This window comes from Artibeus jamaicensis, unplaced genomic scaffold, assembly GCF_021234435.1.
Source record: "Artibeus jamaicensis isolate MK-2021 breed Jamaican fruit bat unplaced genomic scaffold, CSHL_Jam_final contig_76, whole genome shotgun sequence".
Classification (NCBI taxonomy): Eukaryota; Metazoa; Chordata; class Mammalia; order Chiroptera; family Phyllostomidae; genus Artibeus; species Artibeus jamaicensis.
In genome coordinates this window covers 24,738,227-24,759,544 of record NW_026521954.1, presented here as the reverse complement: position 1 = coordinate 24,759,544, position 21,318 = coordinate 24,738,227, and the positions used below count along the sequence as shown (strand labels likewise).

General features: G+C 57.4%; 1 protein-coding gene across 1 annotated transcript in view; it reads left to right on the top strand.

Moving 5' to 3' along the window:
• CUNH4orf50 (chromosome unknown C4orf50 homolog) overlaps window positions 1-21,027 on the top strand; it is a 38,156-nt gene extending 17,129 nt beyond the window's left edge. The window contains exons 9-15 of the mRNA XM_053672275.1: window positions 498-2,939; window positions 7,168-7,335; window positions 9,098-9,154; window positions 11,863-12,045; window positions 14,793-14,841; window positions 16,615-16,736; window positions 20,782-21,027. Coding sequence (XP_053528250.1) covers window positions 498-2,939; window positions 7,168-7,335; window positions 9,098-9,154; window positions 11,863-12,045; window positions 14,793-14,841; window positions 16,615-16,736; window positions 20,782-21,027 — 3,267 coding nt within the window. The remainder of the gene's footprint in view (window positions 1-497; window positions 2,940-7,167; window positions 7,336-9,097; window positions 9,155-11,862; window positions 12,046-14,792; window positions 14,842-16,614; window positions 16,737-20,781) is intronic.
• Window positions 21,028-21,318: the final 291 nt, after the last annotated feature.

Below are 21,318 nucleotides of genomic sequence, written 5' to 3'. Positions count from 1 at the left end.
GGTTGCATGTCTGTGCTGTGCCACACGGAGGCCTGTGGGCCCCCCACGGCCTCTGAGCACGAGATGCGGGGCTGGTACAACCGCAGGACCAAATGCTGACTGTCATTTCACGGTTTCCTGTTGGCAGAGCCCCTGTGGCCTGTGGCTGCCGCACTGGACAGTGCAGGCCATGGGGAGTTATACCGTTCGCATGTGGGCATGTGGCCTGGCAGGTGGAGCGGGGTCAGCGGAGGAGAGCGGCGGAGGTGGTGGGGGAGGGGAGGCTGTTCCGAGGAAGTGGCCTTTGAGTGGAGACTGCGGCCGAGCCACGTGGGGCTCTGGGGCAAGGACACCGGGCAGAGGGAGAGCAGGTGCCCAGGCCCTGGGTGGCGGCAGGGTCGGCTACGTGCCTGGGCGAGGAGGCACCAGCAGCATCAGGGGGTGGAGTCGGAGAGGTGGGGAGGCGGTAAGTGGCAGGAGGGGCCGTTTCACACCTTGCCGTCTCTTCCTACCCCCAGCCTGCTCCGGTTGAGTCCAGTTGGCATGAACAGACACTTCTGCTCATCGGTGGCTGCCACCCTGAGGGGCCGTGCCTGGCTGGCCCTCTGCTGCCCGTGGAGCTGGCCTGGATCCCAGAGCAGAGGCCAGCGACCACCCCATCCTGGGAGCCCTGCCTCCTGCTGCAGATGCCCACGACCCCTCCCTGGAGGCCCGCCGGGGACACGGCTGCCCTGCTGCTCCAGGGAACGGCTCCAGGACGGCTCCAGATCCAGCAGGTGCTGGACGCTGGGCCCCCACCAGCTCCCAGAGCCCCAGGACAGCCCTGCTGGCAGCACCACCAGACACGGAGCTGTGACACCACACTCTGCGAGGAGTCCCCACTGATGTCACACCACCAATGTCCTCGGACGGGGCCCAGGAACCTCAGTGCCCTTTGGAAGGAGAGAGGAGGAGCCCCAGAGTGGAGGCCTGAGGAGCAGGGGGCCAGGAGGACCTGGGGCAGGAAGGACGAAGACCTTAGCGACAGGTGCCAGCGATCTCAGGACAGGCATGAGCAGCCGAGCGTGGAGGGTGGCACCGGGGGCCTGGAAGGCCTGCGGAGCCCACCCAGGGCCACAGCAGCCCAGGCCGCTGCCTCCCACTCATGGCCCAGGCGGGAGCCCCGCCTGCCTCTCCTGCAGGGTGGGAGCTCCAAGTCCACGGAGGGCCCCAAATCCCCAAGTGGAAGGTGGGAGGCGGAGGAGCGAGTCTGGGGCCTCCTAGGAGGGCTTTCCCTAGTGGAGGAGGAAGGGGCGCCCCCAGCCACCTCTGTCAGAGCTCCAGGTGTCGAAGGACCATCATCTCCAGGCGCTTGGCTACTGGAAGAGGAGGTCGGAGGCATCAGGAACACTTGGGGCCAGGAGGAAAGCCATGTGTGGGCCGGAGATGCTCTGTTTCTGCTTGGGGAGAGCCCAGGGGGCGAAGGGCAAGGGGAGGTGGAGAAGGTGCTGTGTCCAGCAGGGTCCAGCCCGGGCTGCACGGAGCTCCCGGGAGAGCCCGGCTCTGCGGAGTGGGAGGCCAAGGAAATGCTCTGCTTTGGGGAAGAGAGGAGTTTGCCACGGTCTCCCAGATGGGCCCTGTCACCCGAGGGGACTGAACCCACCTGTCCCCCAAGGGTTCCACACAAAGGACACGGCAGCTCTGTGCCCACACTGGACACATTTGCAGAAGAGATGGAGGCTTGCTTCCAGCAACTGTCTGTCCTGAAGCTTGGGACTGAGGGTTGCGGGTGGGAAGCTTCCATGTTGGCAGGAGGGGATGGGGGCCAGGGGCTGGCTGACCCTTGGCAGGTGCTGGCAAGCCAGGGTTTGGTCACTTGTCCTGTGAAGGAAGGAGATGCGGAGGAGGGTCATGGACACATTAAGCCAGGAGAGGCCCTGGGAGCCAGCCAAGTTCTTCCAGAGCTGGGGCTTGATTTGGAGGACCTGTGCCCGGGGCCAGAGGGGCCCCCCGTGCCGGGCCAGAACCTCTGTGAGCCCTCGGCAGCCCTGGAGAGGGCCAGGAGAAGCCTCCGTGAGCTCATTTCTGGACTGAAGGAGGAGAGAAGCAAAGTTCTACACGACAACATCAGACTTTGGAGAGACCAGGAGAGATGCCACCATAAGATACGTGCCCTCCAGCGAGAGAGGGAGAGAAACGTGAACAAGATTTCCATGCTCACACGGGAAAATGGCGCACTGCTCAGGGACATCTGTCACTTACGGAGGGAACTGGACCAGTATTTGCAGGTCATCTCCGACCTCGAAGACTGCAACAGCAAAAGCTACAGCAAAATTTCAGAGCTTGAAGAGGAAAATGGCAAGCTGAGGGGGTGTCTGGGCCAGCTTCAGAGAGCCACGTCCGAGAGTGCCAGGAAGTGCCAGGGTGTGGTGCGGGACGTCACACAGGAGAACCGGGACCTCAAGGCGCTGATTTCGGAGCTGGGCGCCAGTTACAAAGGGCTGATCAAGGATCTCGTGGTGGGCATAGAAGACATGATCCGGGCCTTACGGGGGGAGAACGCGCACCTTCTGCACAGGATCCAAGTGCTGGAGAGGGAGGTCGCTGCGAGCACCAGCGCAGACGGGGGACGTCTGTGGGGAGCACGGGCCAAAAGCAAGGTGGACGCTGTGGAAAGGACGGTGCAGGTGACTCAGCTTTCAGAGCTCCTGGCGCCCGGAGTCCACGGGCCACCCCTGGAGGAGGGACGAGGTCTGGTTGCAGGGCGGACGGGACCCGCCCTAGGCCTGGAGAAGGCTGGATGTGGAGCTGAGTCTGCTGCCCCGTCGCCAGCTGGGGGAAATGCTGGCGCACCCAGCGCTCCGCAAGGAGGCCTCGGTGGAGTGGCGGTACTCGGGGCACACCCGGGAAGAGAGGAGGAGAGGCATCGGTGGCCTGCAGACCACGGGCCAGCTCAGGGGTCCCTGCGCAACGGCCTCCAGGTAGGTTGACTCTGCTCAGCTGCATCCTCATGTGTCTGGAACCTTGCAGGCTGCTGACCAAGCCCTTCCTCGTGCGACCCTCCAGCAGCCCGTGCAGGGTACAGTCACCGTCCCATGTGTCTGGTGGGAAAACACGGGCACAAGGAAGCTAAGTGACACGCAGCTAGGAGGGGTGATGCTGGGACTTGCCCCTGGGCAGGCTGGTGCCATTCTTGCCTGTGACCTGAGACACAAGCCTGCCCCGCCCCTCAGGCTGTGTGGCCGGCGGCTGGTGGGATGTGGAGGGCACGTTCACACGGTGAGATCAGGGCTCGTGTGTGAAATCCCCGGGTTTTTCGAGCAGCCCGAGTCATAACTCTGCACGCTGGGGCTTGACTGGTGCCCAGAGAGAGCCGCGGGCCTTAGAGCTTAATCAAACAGGGCTCGAACCCAGCTCTGCTCTTACTATACCTGTGACTTTGAGTCAGGATGCGGACTCGTGGGCCGCCTTCCTCACCTGTGGGCAGGACTGGACTTTCACACGGCCCGGGGGGCGGAAAACCCGCGGTGCTCCGAGGGCGGTCGCCAGTGCCAGTGGGACAGTTAGGGCTGGCCCTTTGCATGTGTTCCCATTAGTTCCCTGCATTTCTCCCCCCCTCAACCCCCACCCCCTGCCTCATCCCTCCTTCCTCCCTCCTTCCTTCTCCTCCTCCTCTCTCAGCAATCCCATCAATCATTTCTCTGGTTTGTGGGTTTTCTTTATTGTATATCTGTGTTTTATTTCATTGGTTTCTTCTCATAGCTTCATTATTTTCTTTCTTCCACTCTCTTTTGGTTTTTAACTGGTTGCTCTTCTTCTTGCTTCTTGTGTAAGAGGGTAGATCACCGATTTTTAAAGTCTTCTTCCGTAACCGATGCCTTTCCCTCTGAGCACCGCTTCTACCTGTTCTCATGTGTCGCACCTAATTTTTATGTCTGCTCAGGGAAAGTAGTTTCTGATTCCTACTGTGATGTTTTCCCTGGCCCACGGGTTACTTAGAAGCGTGTCGCTGAATTTCCAAACACCTTTTTTAGTTATAACTTTGTTATTAATTTCTAGTGTTATTTCCCTGTTGCCAGAAAGCATATACTTACATGACCTTGATCTTTTAAAATTTATTGAGATTTCTTTTATTGACCAGCTTATGATCTATTTTGTACACATGCTCCATGCTGGTAAAGAGTGAGCCCACGGCAGGTGCGCGTGAGCGAGGTGGGGGGTGTTCATCGTGCCCATCACACCTCCGGCGCCGATGCGGTGTCCATCGGTCTTGCCATGGACCCAGACGCCCTCTGAAATCTCTAACTCTGTGCCTTTGTGTGTTTCTTCTCTCGGTTATGTTCGCTTCGATTCATATGCTTTGAAGTTATTTAAGAGATACACCCAGGATTCGGGTTGTTACGTATTTCTGTGGAATTGACTCTTTTATCGTGATGAAATACCTTTCACCATCTCTCACACTTCTTGCCCTAAAGTTCGCTTTGTCTGATATTAAAGTGGCCACGCCAGTTTCTTTTCCTTATTTCATCATATCGTTTTACACTTATTGTAATTATATGTGTAATAATATTTATGTTTTGGTGTTTTCATGGTGCATAACAGAAAACCATGATGTGCGTGGTTTTATACTATTCATCATTTGCTTGCAATGGCTCTGCGTCTTTTTATTTAAAGGGCGTTTCTTAGAAACAGCAAATGCGTAAGACGGGTTCATGCCTCCCTGCTGACCGCGTGTTCCGTCCGTCTCACTGCTTCTGTTTTCTCTTATTTCTCCTTTTCCGCCTTTGTTTTTGTTATAGATAAAATAGCTTCTACCATTCCTTTTATCTTATTGGCTTCTTTTAGTATAATGTTTAGTGTCATTATTTAAAGGGTTATTCCAGAAATTCCAAGATGTATCTATTAATTATTAAAATCTACCTTAAATTAGCATCTTTACCACATTACACGTAATGCAAACATCCTGTAATAGTTCAGCTTCCCGGACTCTTTCTTCTTTCATTGTTCACTGTTGTGTGTTTCACTCCCACACACACTGAGCCTCGTGAGGCGCGGTTACCACCGCAGTCTGAACAGCCCCCGGTCTCCGTGCACACCGGTGCTGTCTGTCCGTCTGTCCGTCCTGTCCCCCGCTCCTGGGCTCTTCCCTTCTGCTGGGAGAACTTTGTTGTTTCTCATGGAGAGAAGGTGCTGCTGAGAAACTTGTCTTTCTTCTTAGGAGAACAGTTTTCATCTCCCCAAAGTTTTTTTTTTTCCTTTCGATTTAGAAGTTTAGGTAGACACACATCGCCCCCTCTTTGGCATTCTAAAGCGCTCGTCCGGTGTGCTCTGGCGGAGCCGGCTGTGTTTGTCGCCGCGTTGGTCCGTTTGTTTGTCTCCCTGAAAGAGACGTGTGGTCGTCTCTCCGACTGCCCGGGAGCCCTCCGCCCTGCCTGTGGGCTTCGGCACCGAGGCTGCAATGCGCTCGGGGTGGTTCTCCTCGTGGGCGTCCCCCTGAGCTTCTTTAAATTGTAGATTCGCGGCTTTTATCAGATTCAGAAAATTCTCGGCTACTACTTCCTTACATATTTTGTTTTGTTCTATTTTTCTTGCTTCTAAAAACCCAGACTTTTTTCCACTCTATCACACATGGATTGTGACTGTCTCTCTCTCTCTCTTCATTGGTTTGAATTTTCTATTCACCTGCCTTTGGTTTGCTAGTTCTGTGTTTTATGCGTCCTCTCTTCCATTAAATCCATCCAATAAGTTCTTGATTTCATTTATCGCATTTTGCAGTGGTAGAATACCTATTTTGTCCTTTTTAAGAGATTCTGAATCTTTATTGAACTACTTCCTCTTCTCATTTATTCGGTTCATGTTTTCTGTACATAAAACACGTACGTGGTCAGAGCCACTTTGAAGGGCCTGTCCGCTGACCGCAGTGTCAGGGTCACCTGCGGGTCTGTTTCTACTGACTCTTATTTCGTAGTTAAGTCCCATTTTCCTGCTTCTGAACATGTCTAGTAATTTTTCTGTAAATTTTATGCTGCACCCTTGGAAGGACATTGCAGAGACCCCCGATCATCATCTTCCTCTGAGGAATTTCAGGTGCGGTTTGCTCTGGCGGGTTTGGCGTGGTCAGCGACCCTTATTCCTGTGCAGGCGCATCTCGGTTCTGCCCTTTGTCCCCAGGCTGGAGTCCCCTCCTGAAGCGTGGCCCTTGCCCCAGGGGCTTGGTCTTTCAGCGGTATCAGCTCCCAGAACACCCCTGAGGACTCTCTGTTGGCTCGGCCATCTTCGCAGCAACGTGTGACCCCGAAACCCCTTTAGGAACTGACCCCCCAGCTGCTGTTCTCCGCAAGGCCTTGGAGTCCCGCACCCTGCCACCCAGCGTGGGGTTCGGCCGAGGACCCAAGGGGCATTTCAGGGTGGTGTCCGGGTTTCTTCTCCCTGTTGATTTGTCCCACAACACCCCTGAACTCCAGTCGCTTCTTCCCCCGAGCAGGGCTGCCAGGTGGAGCCTGGGCCGAGCCATGGTTTGGGGAACGTACCCGAGAGAATTGTGAGGAGAGCGTGGGGTCATCTTGTGCGTCCTTTTCCTCAAGGATGGCAGCCGTGCATTGTTTGGCATTCGGTGCAGCAAAGGGCTGCGTTTTTAAAAACTGTCACCCGAGAATATGTTTTATTGACTTTTTTGGAGAGAGGAACAGGTGGGGGGCTTTACGGGGCCGTTTGGATGCCCATCTCTTCTCGACGGGGCCCAGCCTGTGACTCTGGGCCCACGCTCCGTGGATTTCTATTAATTAAAAAAACCCCATGCCCCGTCATAGTCCTTGCTGACAAGGAGGGTGCCCACCGGCTGCCTAGTCAGCTGGCTGTGGCCCCCCGACTCTGTCCTGGGCCTCCTCGCACCTCCACATGGAGGAGCTCGGGCCCCCTCCTGCCTGCTCGCGCCCGGGTTAGGAAGACCACCCCCTCCACGATCCCCCCCAAGAAACCCACTCACTCCCGTGAGCACCTGTGGAAATGCACAGGGGAAAACTGGAAGAAAATATGTGGGTAATAACGATTATTACACAGGCTCCTAGGATGCGGAGTGACTTCTGTTACTTTATTTTCTCGAGAAGTTTTTGACTGAGAAAAATGTAAGTGGAAGAAAAGAATTGATTTGCTAAGGAGAATTGCCCAGAAGGTGACCAGGGGATTTCACTCACGTCTGATTTGCTCCAGGACCCGGAGGCCGCGCCCTCGGAGGAGGACCCGGGGCTGCGCATCCAGCAGCTCCACCACCAGGTGCTGACCCTGCAGTGCCAGCTCCGGGACCAGGGGTCCGCAGCCCGGGAGCTGCTGGTGGCTCGCGATGAGGCCCTCCGCCTCCGGGACCAGCTCCAGGCCGAGGTAGGCTGGGCAGGGCTCCCGCTTCTGTAAATGGACGGTCCCCGCCATCCAGGGAGTTTGGGGAACAGAGGGAAGAATCAGGGGAGAGCTCGCTGGGCGATCCCTGCAGCCGGTTAGTGTCGATGAGATTTCTAACGCACAGGGCAGCGCAGAGAAGAAAAACCCACCCAGCTCACCCGTGAAACCTAAAAAGAATAATACGTATGTGGGTTTTTTTGTTTTGAAAGAAAGTCCAACAGTTTTTCCAGTGCTCCGTCACCGGAAGCCCCCCTCTCTAGGAGTGACGTGGCTGCGGTTTTGAAAGGGCAGACGGGGACCCCTGTGGCTTTGGAGCTGCGTGGTGTCTCATCTGCGGTGGTGGGGACGTGAACCCGCACGGGTGACAAAATTGCGTAGGACCCGGCACACTCACGCTCACACTCACACACACACACTGACCAGAACATGCACGGACGGTGCGGCGGTTTGTCGGGCTGTGGGGGTTTGTCACCTGTTCTGGATGCAGGTCCCCTGTGGCACGTCGACTCGCACACGTTGCCCCTCATCCTGCTGCCCTTCCACTGTCTTCTCTTTCACTCCTGAACGGGAAACGGCCTGGCACACAGCTCGTGGCACAGCCCCCTGCTGCGTCCTAACCCATCCGGCCGGTGGACGTCACCGCGCGCCTCTTGACCGCAGACGGCCTGCTGGGCCTGGCGTGGCGCCCTGACCGTGCTCGGAGAGCAGCGCCAACGCAGACGTGCCGGCCTGGTCCCTGCAGCCTTGCCTGCGAGGAAGTGGAAACGGTGTACACTTTCATAGATAAGAATTAGTTAAATAAACTATGTTTCAGCCTCATGACGAAACGATCGGCAAGACTTTAAAAGTCAGAGGCCGGTGTGTGCTGATCAGGAGACAACACCCCGGTGTTAAGTCAGGTGACAAAGACAGGCTGTGAGACATCCCGCGCAGTGCGTTTTCCTAGGCGCACAGGCACGCGCGTGTGCATTCTGATCACGGGTATGTGGGTCAGAGGTCAGAAGAGCCTGGGAAGAGAAGGACTTTGGTTCATGTGGCATTCTTGTACCCACCCCAGAGGGGAGTGAGTGAGGGGGACACCCACGTTGTTACCTCCTGTGACACTGTGGGTCAGGCACCCAGGCAGGACCTGGCCGGGCCGGTCTGCCCCACCAGACGTCAGTGGGGGCCGGCTGGCCGTGTTCAGCTGGGCGCTGGGCCTCACCCCCGTGCCTGGCACCGCTGCCCCAGATGGTCATCGGGGTTTACAGCTTTGGGTGTGGACTGTGTGCCAGGTCGTGGCCTGAGCCCTTTCCCGGAATTGCTCACGGAGTCCTTGCTACACTTGTCACCATTGGATGGACACTAACATCACTCACCTGTTACAGATGGGAAGACAGAGATGGAGGAGAGTGACCTGCACAAGGTCACAGTTGTAGTGCATGGCTGGGCTGGTTTAAGGACCCAAAATAACTGGCCTGGGCACCCACAGGTGTAACACGGTGCCAGGACACTCTGGCGCCTCTGTATGGGGACATGGGCAGGTGTCCATCCTGCAGGACAGGAAGGGCCAGTGCTCCAGCACCCAGAGCACCCGTCCTCCCTGGTCCTGCCCAGCAGGTGACGGGAAAGGCCCCTCTTCCCTGCTGAGACCTCCTTCGGGCAAAGAGGGGACAAGAGCCAGCGCCTGTGCGTCCCGTTCAGCTGGGGAAGCGCCGTGCTGTGTGAACCACGGCACGGCCTCGTCCAAACCCTTCCCTTCCAGGTGGAAGATCTTCAGAAAAAGCTGCACAAAGCAAATTTGGAGGTGACCCCTTTGAAGGTAAGACATTGATGAAATCAGTGTAAAATGTCTTTCAAAAAAAGTTTAGTGTTTTGCCCGTTGTAGATGTGACCTGTCTCTGTTCTGTGAAAGTGCTGGACAGAAGCATGAAAGAGACCGAAGTCACCTGAACCCCACAGGAGCCTGGAGTTCGCATCCTGGGCACTGTGCACGCGGCCGAGGGCCCACCCCACCCATGCGCCTCTGGGCCCCGCTCTGCCCCCCTGGAGGGCCGTCCTGCCCTCGCCAACCTTGACACTGCTGTCCCCACCTCAGGGAGAACCCGGAGACACTGCGGTTCCCACACCGCCAACCGCCACCCCTTCTGTGTGTTCACGTCCGACTGTCCGACCCTCCTTCCTTCTTTCCTCCGCTCTTTCTCTTGCTTTACTGTAGATAAACAGCATGATGCACACTTTTTATTAGAAAGGTGTCCCCACGAATCTACACATTTCTTTACAAAATTCCCAGAAATGGCGTTACTGGCCCCCAGGACTTCCTTCATTGGATCTTTGCTGGTCAGATGTGTGGTTTGATGTCAGTGACCAGTTCCGTTTCAAAGCCAGCTCTGGGATTTGGGCAGTGCACCCAATGGCCTGTCCTTTCTGTTCCCCGGATGGGGTGGGGAGACGGGGTCGCTGGCCTGGGCTCAGCCTCTGGACCCGACTCACCCCCGAGTCCTGCCCGGTCTGGGCCTCGGTCTCCCGAGCTGTTCAGTCGGAAACGTGAGTCACACGCCCTCCTTGCGTCCCGCCTGGAACCCGTGTGTGCCTGAGCCTCAGGCTTGTGTCTGTGGAATGGGACGACCGTCTTTCCTGCTGGACGGTCCTCCCTGCCTGGCTGCTCCCGCAGCTCGTGCTGACGCCCCCCCTCCCGCCCCCGCACCCCCAGTGCCGTCCTGGGAAAGTGCAGGGGAAACTGTGAAACTCTCCGAAACTTGAGGCTCCCCGCTGCCCCCTCCCGTGTGCTTGAATGAGGACCATGACCCCGGTGCTCTACAGTGACCACGTGAGGTCAAAATAACACCAAGGCACTGGCACCACGGCGTCCACGAGGCCCCGCCCCACGCCGAAGAGGGCGGGCTGGGTGGGAGGAGCCACAGCGGCAGGGCCCAAGCCCAGCTTCCCCTGGAGCTGCCGTGTCCTCTCTCCCAGCGCCAGCTTTCCCGAGGCCGATGGGGACGGCGGAGCTAGGCTGGTGTGGAGGTTTTGTGTGGGGTCGCGATGACAGCGGACCCCCTCTGTGCAGTGCCTGCGGGGTGCCACGTGCTCCACACACACTGCGTTCCAAGTCCCCCAACAACACGTCAGGAGGGGGACACGTGCCACACTTTGTGGTGGGGAAACTGAAGCGCACAGAGAAGCAGTGACTTGTTCACAGTCACACAGTCCGTGGTGGCACCGAGCTTTGAACCCAGCTCTGTCTGATGTCACAGGCTGGACCCTCCCCTCAGCACACGGTCTCTCCGTGGTCTCGCTGCCATCGGCAGCGGCCTCTTTCTTGGGGGAAGGAGCACCTGGTGGTTGTCGGCTGGGGTGGCTGAGTGGTGTGGCCCTGATGCTCTCAGGGGCAGTGTGACCTAGGGGGCGCGGTCCAGGGCCCCACCTCCAGGTCACTGTCCTCCTGTCCTGCCTGCCTGTCATCACCTCCTCCCCCAATGGAGCAGGAGAGTACCCTGGGAGGGCCACCCCTGAGATGACAAGTCTGTTCCCTCCCCCCACACACATATGCAGGCATTTCACGTGGGGGGTCACTCACTCATGTTATTCATCCTAAGGGCCCCATGGTGCCCTGTGATGACACGGCCTTGACCTTGAGGAGCTCCCAGACTGTGTGGGAGACAGACGCACAAATGTAAAGTTAACAGCAGGGAGCCTTGGCTGGTGTGGCTCGGTGGATTGAGCCCCAGCCTCAAAGGGTGAACTAAAGGGTTGTGGGTTCGATTCCCAGTCAGAGTGCATGGCTGGGTTGAGGGCCAGGTACTTAGTGGGGGACTATGAGAGGCAACCACACATGTGTGTTTCTCTCCCTCTCCTCCTCCCTTCCCCTCTCTAAAAATAAGTAAACAAAATCTTTAAAAAAATTAATGACAGGGGTAGAAAGAAGCCGGAACGTGGGGCACAGAGGAACGCCAAGCCCCGATTGCCAGGGAGGTGACCAGGCTGCCTCTGAACAGACCCGATCGGGCTTTTCTGGGCTCGGGACGTGTAGGAGCCACAGAGGAGGGGTGGGGAACTGGGGGGCGGGGAGGGACCAGAGTGGCTGGAACAGGAGGAGCGAGAAGGAGGGTCACCGTGATGGGGATGGAGGGCTGCAGGGACAGGTCCAAGATCACTCGTGCCTGGTGGCAGTAACAGCTGGTGGCTTCCGAGGGCCTGGCCTGTGGCAGGGCTCCACTTACACTGTCCCTTTTGTTCGGTGCCCTTAACAACACCCGTTGTATACACGAGCAAGGCAAGGGTGGAGAGAAGCTTGGTCACGTAGCGGTGGCAGAGCTGAAGCCCACGCCCTTGACCCATCCAGAGGGCGGCCAGAGGCAGTGGGGAGCCCTGGAGGGTGCAGCGAGGGGCAGCTTGTTTCAATACTGTCTCTGGCTTCTGGGAGGAGGGGGGTTGCAGGAAGAGGGGTGCAGAGCGGGGACCTGATGCCCAGCCCCCACGGGAGCCCTGCATCCAGGAACCCACCTGGCTGTGCCTTCACTCCCGCAGGCCAAGCTGGCTTCCCTGGTCCAGAAGTGTCGGGACAGGAACCATCTGCTCATGGACCTGTTGCGGAAGCTGCGCAGACATGGGGCGGCGGACCCCCTGCTCTCAGAGATGGTGCGCGGCATGGCGGACGATGTGGCGCTGGCCGAGTACGCGGCCACCTTCTTGGCACCAGGGCTCCCAGAGGTAGGGTCCCATGGATAGCACTGTCCCTCTTCCGTGCGGGCTGTGGGCACATGACCTGCCTGTGCCCCTGCTCTCTCCCTCCCTCCGCCTGCCGTCCCCGCCAGAAACACACCCTGCACCTCTGCACCCCTGCTCTGCCCCGGCACCTGTGCCTGGGCTGGCATGGGGAGGGCACCTGGCCATGCTTCCCCTGCAGGGCTCACAGCATGATGGGGGACAGACACACACGCAGCCACTGGGTGCAGTGTCCTGCTGGCACCGCGGTTCCTTTCACCAGAAGGTTCTTCCCCATGTGCTTCGGAACCTCAGCACTTGCTGCTTCTCTGGCAAAATTCTCGTTGCCCTTCAGCCTCCTCTCCATCCTCCAGGCCACAGTTCAAGTGCAACCTGGCCCAGGGAGCTCGCTCTGAGTTGCTCGGACCACAGTTGGCCACATCCCTCTGTCCTCCATGGCACATGGATACACCTCATGTGACACGGAGGAGGAAGGTCCCTCTCCTGGGGTGGGAGTTTGGCTGGCACCTCTCTCTCGGGGCCAGAGCCGCCCCATGGCCAACGCTGTCCCCCTAGTACCCGGCGCAGAGAAGCTGCTCGGGGGTATTCAGACGAATGAATGAATGTGTGAGTGAATGAAATGAATAACGATCTCTTCTCCTAACGGTCAGTGAAAGAGGCAATGAGGCTCAGAGAGGCTGGGAGACTCACTCAGGCTCACACAGCCCCCAGGTGGTGCAGGGGGTCATGGATGCCATTGCTGCCCCAGGTCTGGTAAAGGGTCCGCCTGGCTCTGAACAGTGGTGCCTGGGCATCGTGTGCACGCAGCACCCGTGGGGCCTGGGCCGAGCCAGCCCACACACGCCCACATGTAGGTGTGCGGCCCCATGTCAGAGACCAGCTCCCGATGCTGCCAGGTGAGATGTGGCTCCCGCAGCCCCCGATGCTGCAGCCCCGCCTCCTGGGCTCCTGCTCTGGCAGCTTCCGCAGGCCTGTGTCTCCCTCTCCACCCCGAGCCTCCCCGGTGCCCATCTTCTCCATCCCATCCTTGCCCCACAACCCCCAGAAGGTCTCAGCTGACCCTACACCAGGTCACCGCATGACAGAGGAGACAGGAACCTGGAGGCCGAGGGGGCTGCCTGTGCGGGGCCGCACTTGGACCCGCAGCCTCAGGCCCCCAGCCCAGCACTGGTCTTTTTGCCTGAGCGGGTCCCGCCTCTTCAGAGCCAGCGGAGTTTCGAGGCGATCGGTCAGCATGTTGTGGAGCTGCCTGGCACTGAGGCAGGACTGGACTGCAGCAAAGTTTCAAGGTACCGGATGCAGTCGGTGACATCGCCTGGGAGGACACCTGGCAGTGAGAGCCCCGCCTTCCACAGCTGCTCCTCAGCCCTGCAGGCTCTGCAGCTGGAACTGAAATGCTCCCTGGGATCCCACAGGCCGACCCACAGCAGCCAAATTCACAGAGGCTGATGTATAAACCCGAACACTAATTTAGTCACTTCCTCTGAGAAACAGAACTGTGCACAGGCTGAAGGTTGGGTGGATGGATGGGAAAATGTCGGCATGTTCGCCCCTATCTACGTGGAGAGTCAGGCTCATTCATTCATTTGTTCATTACTCAGTCGGTAAACGTCTATGATCACAGGGTTGTTTGGGAGCCCAGGAGGGGAACAGGGGCTGCATCATCAGTCTGATGCTTTCATGTCCTATGAGGGTGTGTCCCTGGGCCTGGACACATCTCCCCTTGGTCAGGGAGGCTCCCCCAGAATACTGAGCACCCACTGCCATGAGCCAGGCCTGGCCCTAGGGTGCTGGGGGCAAATGGCAAACCAGACAGGCCAAAATGAGGAGTGGGCAGACATCGCAAGTCGTGGTGAGCGCCGCGAAGAAAGTGGGTGAAGAGCTGAGACAGGCCGACTGACGACTGTGTGTCTTTAGACAAGACCCTTAAGGACCTGAGCCTCAGATTTCTCACCTGTAAAACAGGAATACTGCCACCTACTGGCAGAGGTGTTGTGCAGACTGAACGAGGACGTCCCGCGTCGCGGGAACCTGGTCCTTATGTGGGCCATTGTCAACCGGGCGGGCCCAGGCATCAAGGAGCCCTGGTCAAATCTCGGCTCTGCCATTGTCTATCTCTGTGATTGCAAGAGGGGACCCTCGCACATGCCACTCACTAGGCACAGGCATTTCTCTGTGTGCTGCGTGTAATGTGATAATACAAGTCGTCCTCGAGAAAAGAAGAGAGAGAAACATGGATCGGCTGTCTCCTGTCCACGCCTGCACCAGAGCTGGAACCCACAACCTAGACATGTGCTCTGACCAGGGCTCGAACCCACAACCTGTTGGTGTATGGGACAACGCTCCAACCAACTGAGCCACCTCAGAGCCATTATTATGATTATTCCCCCCTTATCACTCTTACTACCCACTTCCAGTGAGAAAACTGAGAATAAGCCTTGCCCGAAGCACGGGTCTCTAAGTGGCTTTCCAGCCCAGAGGTTGCTGCGGTAAGTGGTTGCAGAAGCAGAGCCTGGACTTGAACCTGGCAGCCCCTATAATCATGTGAGAAGCAGCCTGGGGTCTGGCAAATGTGCAGACTCCCAGTGAGTGGCTCCCTCTTGTGGCTGCAGGGCTGGTCCTCCATGTGCAGCGAGGCCGGGGTCCCTGCTTTGCTCAGTCACAGTCACCTGTGTGAGGCTTTTTCTGCACCATGTTGTGCAGAATAACTGCTGAGGTCTCTTTTCTTCCAGACAAGCTGCCACCTGGATGTCCAGCCCAAGGAGACAGCGGCTGTAAGAGGTCAGTGAGACTGTCCACTAGGAGCAGCCTGTGGGCTCAGACTGGGTCCCAGCCAGCAGGACAATCTGCCAGGTGGCCAGGGAGGGAGAAGGCCCATGGTCAAGTGCGGCTGATGAGGAAACTGAACCCGCTTTCCCTGACTCCCTTCCCCACTTATACCACCTTTCCTGTGCACAAGCTCCAGAGAACAGAAGAAAAGGGGAAAATGCCCCTGAAGCAATGGTTCAGGTCCTCAGCCTGCAGTTTCATGGGTTAGCCTAGAAATAAAGGCCTTCCAAAGCGAGAGGCACCCAGCGTTTAGCTGAGATCAGCGAGAATTCAGGAGAGCACCGATTCAGTGTCCATCTGGAGACCAAGGCGGTGGGTGTGCAGGCATTGCTGCTGGTGCAGACAGCTAACACAGTGGCGCGAATTCTCAACAGTGTTGCTAATTTTCAGCCTCGTAGTCACCAGACTAGCAGCCCTAACAACTGCTTGCTTGTTATCTTTGCAAACACATCTTTGGAGCCCGAGGTTGCCCTGGGCCCAGTCCAAACGCGTGGAGGCGTGAAGTGGTGCCAGACAGTCCTCTGGGCCGGCAGCTCTGGATCCGTCTCCAAGGGGCTCTGTTCATTATTTGTTTGAGGTGCTCTATGAGGGTCCTCCTAAGTAAATGATTCTATGTGTGGGAAGGCTCAAAGGACAGACATCTGCGCTAGGGCACTTACAGTAGTGATGAACCGGGGGAAAAGAAATGCCAGGGGTGTTAGTGAACTCATACACTCCATGAAATGGCAGCCACTCAGATGATGCTGTTTGGCGCCATGTGATACCACGGAAATCATGATATGCCGCTAAATCAAAAACAGACCGGAAATGAAATGTATCGAATGACTCTCCTGATTCCGTGCGATTGACAACTTTGGGAAGGAGAGCAACCAAAACAGTGGTTCTTAGAAAGATGGTGACATGGGTGATCTTTTTGTTCTGCTATTTTTATTATTTAAAATGAAATTAAGCCGCTCCCTAGCCAGACAGAACTTCCTGTGTGAGTGCCGTGTACACCTGCATGAGGGTGGGGTGAGCTTCCGAGGATTCGTTTAGGGGCCTGTTCCTGTCAGGTGCTCAGCGGGGGAGGGGCGGACGGGGTTGGCTTTAGGTGACTGAGCCGCTCTGCCAGCTTCTCACTTAACCTGCAGTCACCTGCCGTGTGATCTCGGGTGCATTAAATAAGCCCCAGACTCCGATCTCCACAAGGAGGACACTGCGACCTTTGTCAGGAGTGCCTAGGGCCTGGCACCAGAAAGAGGCCCGCCCTCAGTCTCTAGCTGACCTGTTTTCACAGTCGGGGGGCCATGAATTCGGCTGGCCCCGCTTCTGCCTCTGGTCTGTGCAAGTCTCTTCCCTCTGCTGGGCTCAGCTTCCCTGCCTCCCAAAGAACGGCGTGCACTGGGTTACTGAGCTACACGTGCCTTCCGCTTCTCTGGGGGGCTGCCATGCGCCCCAGCACGCAGGTGCTGCCGGTTAGCAGAGATGGGCCGGCTTTTCCGAAAGCCCCTGAGCAGAAGGGGCCTACAGGAGAAGGTGAGGCAGGCAGGCAGTTTTCTGGGACATGCACGACCCTGACAACCTTCAGAGGTGTGCGGATGGGCGCCTGGCGAGTTTAAGGCACCCCCAAGGCTCTCGATCATAGGGCAGGGGTGAAAGAGGATGAAAAAGGTTATGATGAGGCTCAGAGACTTGCTGATTTTATAGATTCCAGGTTGCACCATGACCGAGAACATTCTCTTTCAGCTCAGAAATATCTCCTAAATCCTGAAACGGACAGCGCCCTCCCCAGGCCTGTGCGCTCCGAGTCCGGGCCTCATGCCGAGGCTGCGTGGCCGGCACAGACAGCTCCACCAGCTTCTCTGGAGGTGAGAGGACATTGGCCACCTAATTTCTTAAATAATCCTGTTAACCAAAGGTATAAAACACACAGAGAAAAGGGCACAGCATACAGCTCCGTGAACCGTCGGAGAGCACTGTGCGCCCGCGAAGGCGGCGGCGGGTCAGGAACTGGAGAAGGATCGATGCCGCGGAGCCCGGTGTCCTCTCCCAGTCACTTCCTGTGGTCTGTTTTTCCATTTGTGTGTTCGATCAAATCACCTGTGTTGTGTCTAGTTATTTTTCAGTGAGTGCTAGACATTGTGCACAAAAACTTGTGCAAAAACATTATCTGAGGTTTAAGCTTGATATTGTCCTCACCCAGAGAGGACTCCGTGGCTTCTGACAGGCAGCCAGAAGGCTGGGTGAGGACCGCCCCTCACATCAGTGGTCTCGGCGCATGTGGAGTCTGCTTTACTTCCCATTCACTCTTGTTCCTAGGGCACGGCCTTCTGGGGTCCAGATCAAAGCCTGTAGCATTTGTATTTATCCGCGTTTTCCCTCCCCCCCTTCCCCCAGCCTCTGAAGCTCTGCCGGGCTTCCCACCTCTCAGCTGTCATGGACAGCCCCTGCCTTTGCCCTCTGGGGACATTCGGCTCCCACACTGAGCCAGCTGCTCGTGGCTTCTCTCCCCTTTTCCACGTCCTCAGGGGCTTAGGCACTCTCAGATGGTTTAAGATGGTAGAGATTTAGTTATATCTGGTCCAGCCTTCCTACTTGTCCTTAGTGGAGGTTCGGCCCAAAATGTCCTGATCCGCCACAGCCAGAGCGGCCCTCTGTATTCGGAGAAAATGCAGTTCACTGATTCCGAGACCTGGAGTCTGACAGGCCTGAGTTCAGACCTGATCTGTGACTCGGCAGGTGGCAGCGCAGGTTCCTATGTGTCTGTGCCTAACTCTCCTTGCCTGGAAAAGGGGGAGAAGCTGCCTCCTGCTGACATGAGGGCAGGACCAGGCCGGCAGAGCCGGGTGTGTCCGGGACCTAAGACAAGTGCTGCCCGGCACGGGGGAGGTGCTCTGTAAATGACAGGTTCTGTCCCTGACCCTCCGAAGCTTTTCTTTTCCTGACTGGTGGCTTTTGTTTCAAATTACATGTCTACAGAGCTTGTTGCCTGTAGTTAGACCTCCTTTCCTGCTTTGCTCTTTTCCTAGGAAGATCACCTCTGATGTTGGAGTTTTGACCTCTCTGGTCCCTGGCAGGTAGAAGGCAGTCTACGCAAAGGAACAGCAGTGCAAAGACAGAGTGCAAGTGCCCGTGTGTAGTGGGGGTGCTGTAGGCAGTGAGGCGTGGCTGCCACGCACGGCCTGAGGGCGCGGAGGGGCGTCTCAGAGCTCACACAGATGGATAAGAGCAGGATGAGAAAGACACCCCGGCTCCCATTCCGTGCGTGCTTCTCTGTGCCATGCTTATGTGTGTGACGTGTCAGCTTACCCGGTCGACGTTCCTACGGGCCCACCACGGGGACCTCAGCCTTCTCCCCGCGTCACCTAGGAGAGGAGGCACAGGGGAGGGAAGCAGCTGACCACAGCTGGAGTGGCAGGGCCGGGGCTCCGACTTGGGCAGCCTGGCTCTAGAGCTGGCCCCCGGGTCACTATGTGGCCACATCATGCTGGGCTGTCCTTGGGGGGTGGGTAGGAGGTAGGACAGGTCCCTCCTGTCCTCCTGGATGCTCCGATCTGAAGTTCAATGTGAGGAAAAACTCTCAAATGTCTGCTCCAGGTGGTACTGGCCAGAAACCCACAGCAAAGCTTTTGAGGAAATGGCCGGAGCATAAATTAAATAACGGGATGCACCCACAGAGCATCTTACCACTCGCAGTTCCGAGTCTCTCACTGCTCAGCTTTCTTCATAGTTGATTCTGCCGATGAGAATGCTGCCGGTGAAAGCCTGTCCTCGACTGGACTTCATTTGAGCCTATAGGATGCGCTGGTTCCTTTGTGGTTAAATGACTGATGCTCTGGTTTCTTTGTGGTTAGATGACAGGATGCCTGTTTGGACCCCCTCCCCCCACCGCCTTACATGGTACTTGGAGCAAAGGAAGCTTTCAAAAGGCCTTCTTGGGAAAATAATTAGCGGGAAAGGGGGCTGTCAGGCCATTTCTCCAGGGGGCCAGGCGGGCATCTCGTCCTCACCACCCACACTGCACCGTCACCGCAGCCTTGGCTCCTTGTAAGGGACGTGGGGGAGCAGGTCCCCGTGCCCCAGGAAAGCCAGATGGCAAGCTGGCTGTCTGGGCTGCTCTGGGCAAGAGCTTCCCATGGCTAAGAAACCCGGTTTGTTAGAGCGCTGCACCAGGGCATTAGCGACCTAAAAGCAAAACAGGGTCGTTTTTGAAGGGCAGTAACTTACTATGTCACATGTCACAGTCATATTCTTTTGTCATATGCTTAGAGAGAGAAGAAAAAGGAAGGTGGGGGAGACGAAAAATATACAGAAATGGCCAGAAAAGGCTGGTAAACCTGTGGGAACTGAGTGCGTGTCCCTGCGTGACATAAACCTGATTCTGTCACTCGCCCACTGAAGACCCTTCACTCGTCCCCGGGCTCAGCAGCAGACTGTCCTGGGGACTAGTGCAGGCTCGGGAGCCAGGCAGCCTGGGCCCCAAACCTGGCTCTGCCTCCTTATTGGCTGTGTGGCCTTGGGCAAGTCACTTAACCTCTCTGGGCCTCTGTTTCTTTATCTGCGTGATGGGATGGTACTGTTTCCTCTCTGAGTTAAGACTCGAATACATAGGCACACCTTGCCTGGACGCTGGCCGGCACGCTGCAGGAGCTCCGTCGTTGCTCGCCGCCACGGGCTGAACCTCATGTGATGGCCGCTGTGCACCACCCTCCCCCTAAAAATCAGTGGTTCCCATGGTTTAAACTGGCGTTGGCATTGCAGGCCAGAGGTCAGATGCCCTAAGTTGGTGTTGACATTCTATGTGCATGTTATTCTGTGTGGAATGACCTTCGGCTTTTAACAGGGAGCAGAATCCTGCCCCAGCCCCAGCCCCAGCTCTGACTCCACCCCCTCCAGGAGGCCCTCCCTCTCTGCAGTGCGCATCGCTGCCCCCTGCCCACCCCTCCCAGGAGCTCCACAGTTGTGCCTGGGGTCACCTGCCTCTCGCCCTGGATTGGGAGCACCCGTGGGCAGGGTCTGGGAGGCCCAGGGAGCTGCACCCCGATCATCAGTCCTCCCTCCCCTGCTCTTCCTTTCTCAGCAGCTTCCACTGACGAGGGAGGGGCACTGGGCATGAGACAAGACTGCTCTCGGGTCCCTGCCTCCTGGGCCCCCTGGGAGTTTGCTCCATTCTGCTTGTGTCACTGGTCGGGCTCAGACACACAGGTCACACCATAAGGAGGACTTGTTGCCAAGCACAGGGGACCTGCCCGTGACTAGCAGGGACGGTGCTCGGTAAACAGGAGATGCTGGGTGTGAAGGGCTAACACCCGTACAATCGCTGCTGGTCGCGATCTAGAGAGACGGGGGCTGAAATCGGATGGGCTGGGGCCTGTGCACTGAGCCGGCCACTTCCACGCTGTTTAGAGGCTTTGAAACGGGCCACCGGTTCCTCATCTGGGACCCGGGCCTAACACTCCCCTATCGGGAGTACTGAATGAGGCCATGAGAAAGGGCACATTTTCGAGAACCGAGGGCTGCGCTGTGTGTGGGGGTGGCGTGCAGGAGCCGTTGGTTCCCTCTGGGTGGGGGGGTCACTCTCCCTCGACACTGGGAACAAGAAAGTTTAGAGAGGACATGTGCTCCATGGGGACACCCACCAGCTGTCGTGTCAGGCACCTGCTGGGTGACATGGGGTGAGAGCCGTCCCCCACCCTCCATTTGTTCACCCACCACACAGTGGCGGTAGTGTGGGCCTCACCGAACCTAATGGAGGAGGTGAGCTAATGGTGGAGGGTGTGTGGTGTCAGGCGCAGAAAGTGCTCCATATGAGCTGGCTGTCATTGCCATCTGTCCCTTGGGTACAGTGTGGGGCCAGAGGGCTTTTATGAACAGGCAGAAGCAGAGACCCTTTCGTTTTGCTCTTGCCTCCAGCTTCCTCTGCCTTCGGGGCCCACGCCGGATCTGGGGCCGTACCTGGCCGGGGCCACCATGACGTCAGGACTCCCTGCCCAGCGCCTGCGAGGAGAAGATGGAAGGTCCCACCCTGCCCTGCGAGCCGATGGCCCGTCGCCGCCCTCTGAGCTCCGGAGCCCGGCAAGGATCCTGGCTTTCCACAGAGAGCTGCGGCAGAGCATCCACAGCAGTTCCCGGGCCCATAAATCACCGCTGGAGTTATAAATTCAATAGGATCGCTTACTCGCCGGGGCCGTTTCCTGGACTCCATAAATATTTGAAGCAGAGCCTTCAGAGAGCGCTTTAAGAAATTGGTAGCAATCAAAGCCCTTGTTCCGTGGCAAGTGGCTCTGCCTTTGGCGTTGGCGTTTCCGTGGCTGTTGGAGTTTGAGAGAAAAACGGGCGTGTGCCCTGCAGATTCTGAGGGCGTCAGCTTTGGCAGACGCCCAGGCAGCAAAGGGAACACTACTGAACCCACACGGGGTGACCGGCCCGGTGGTGCTCCACCTGGGCCTG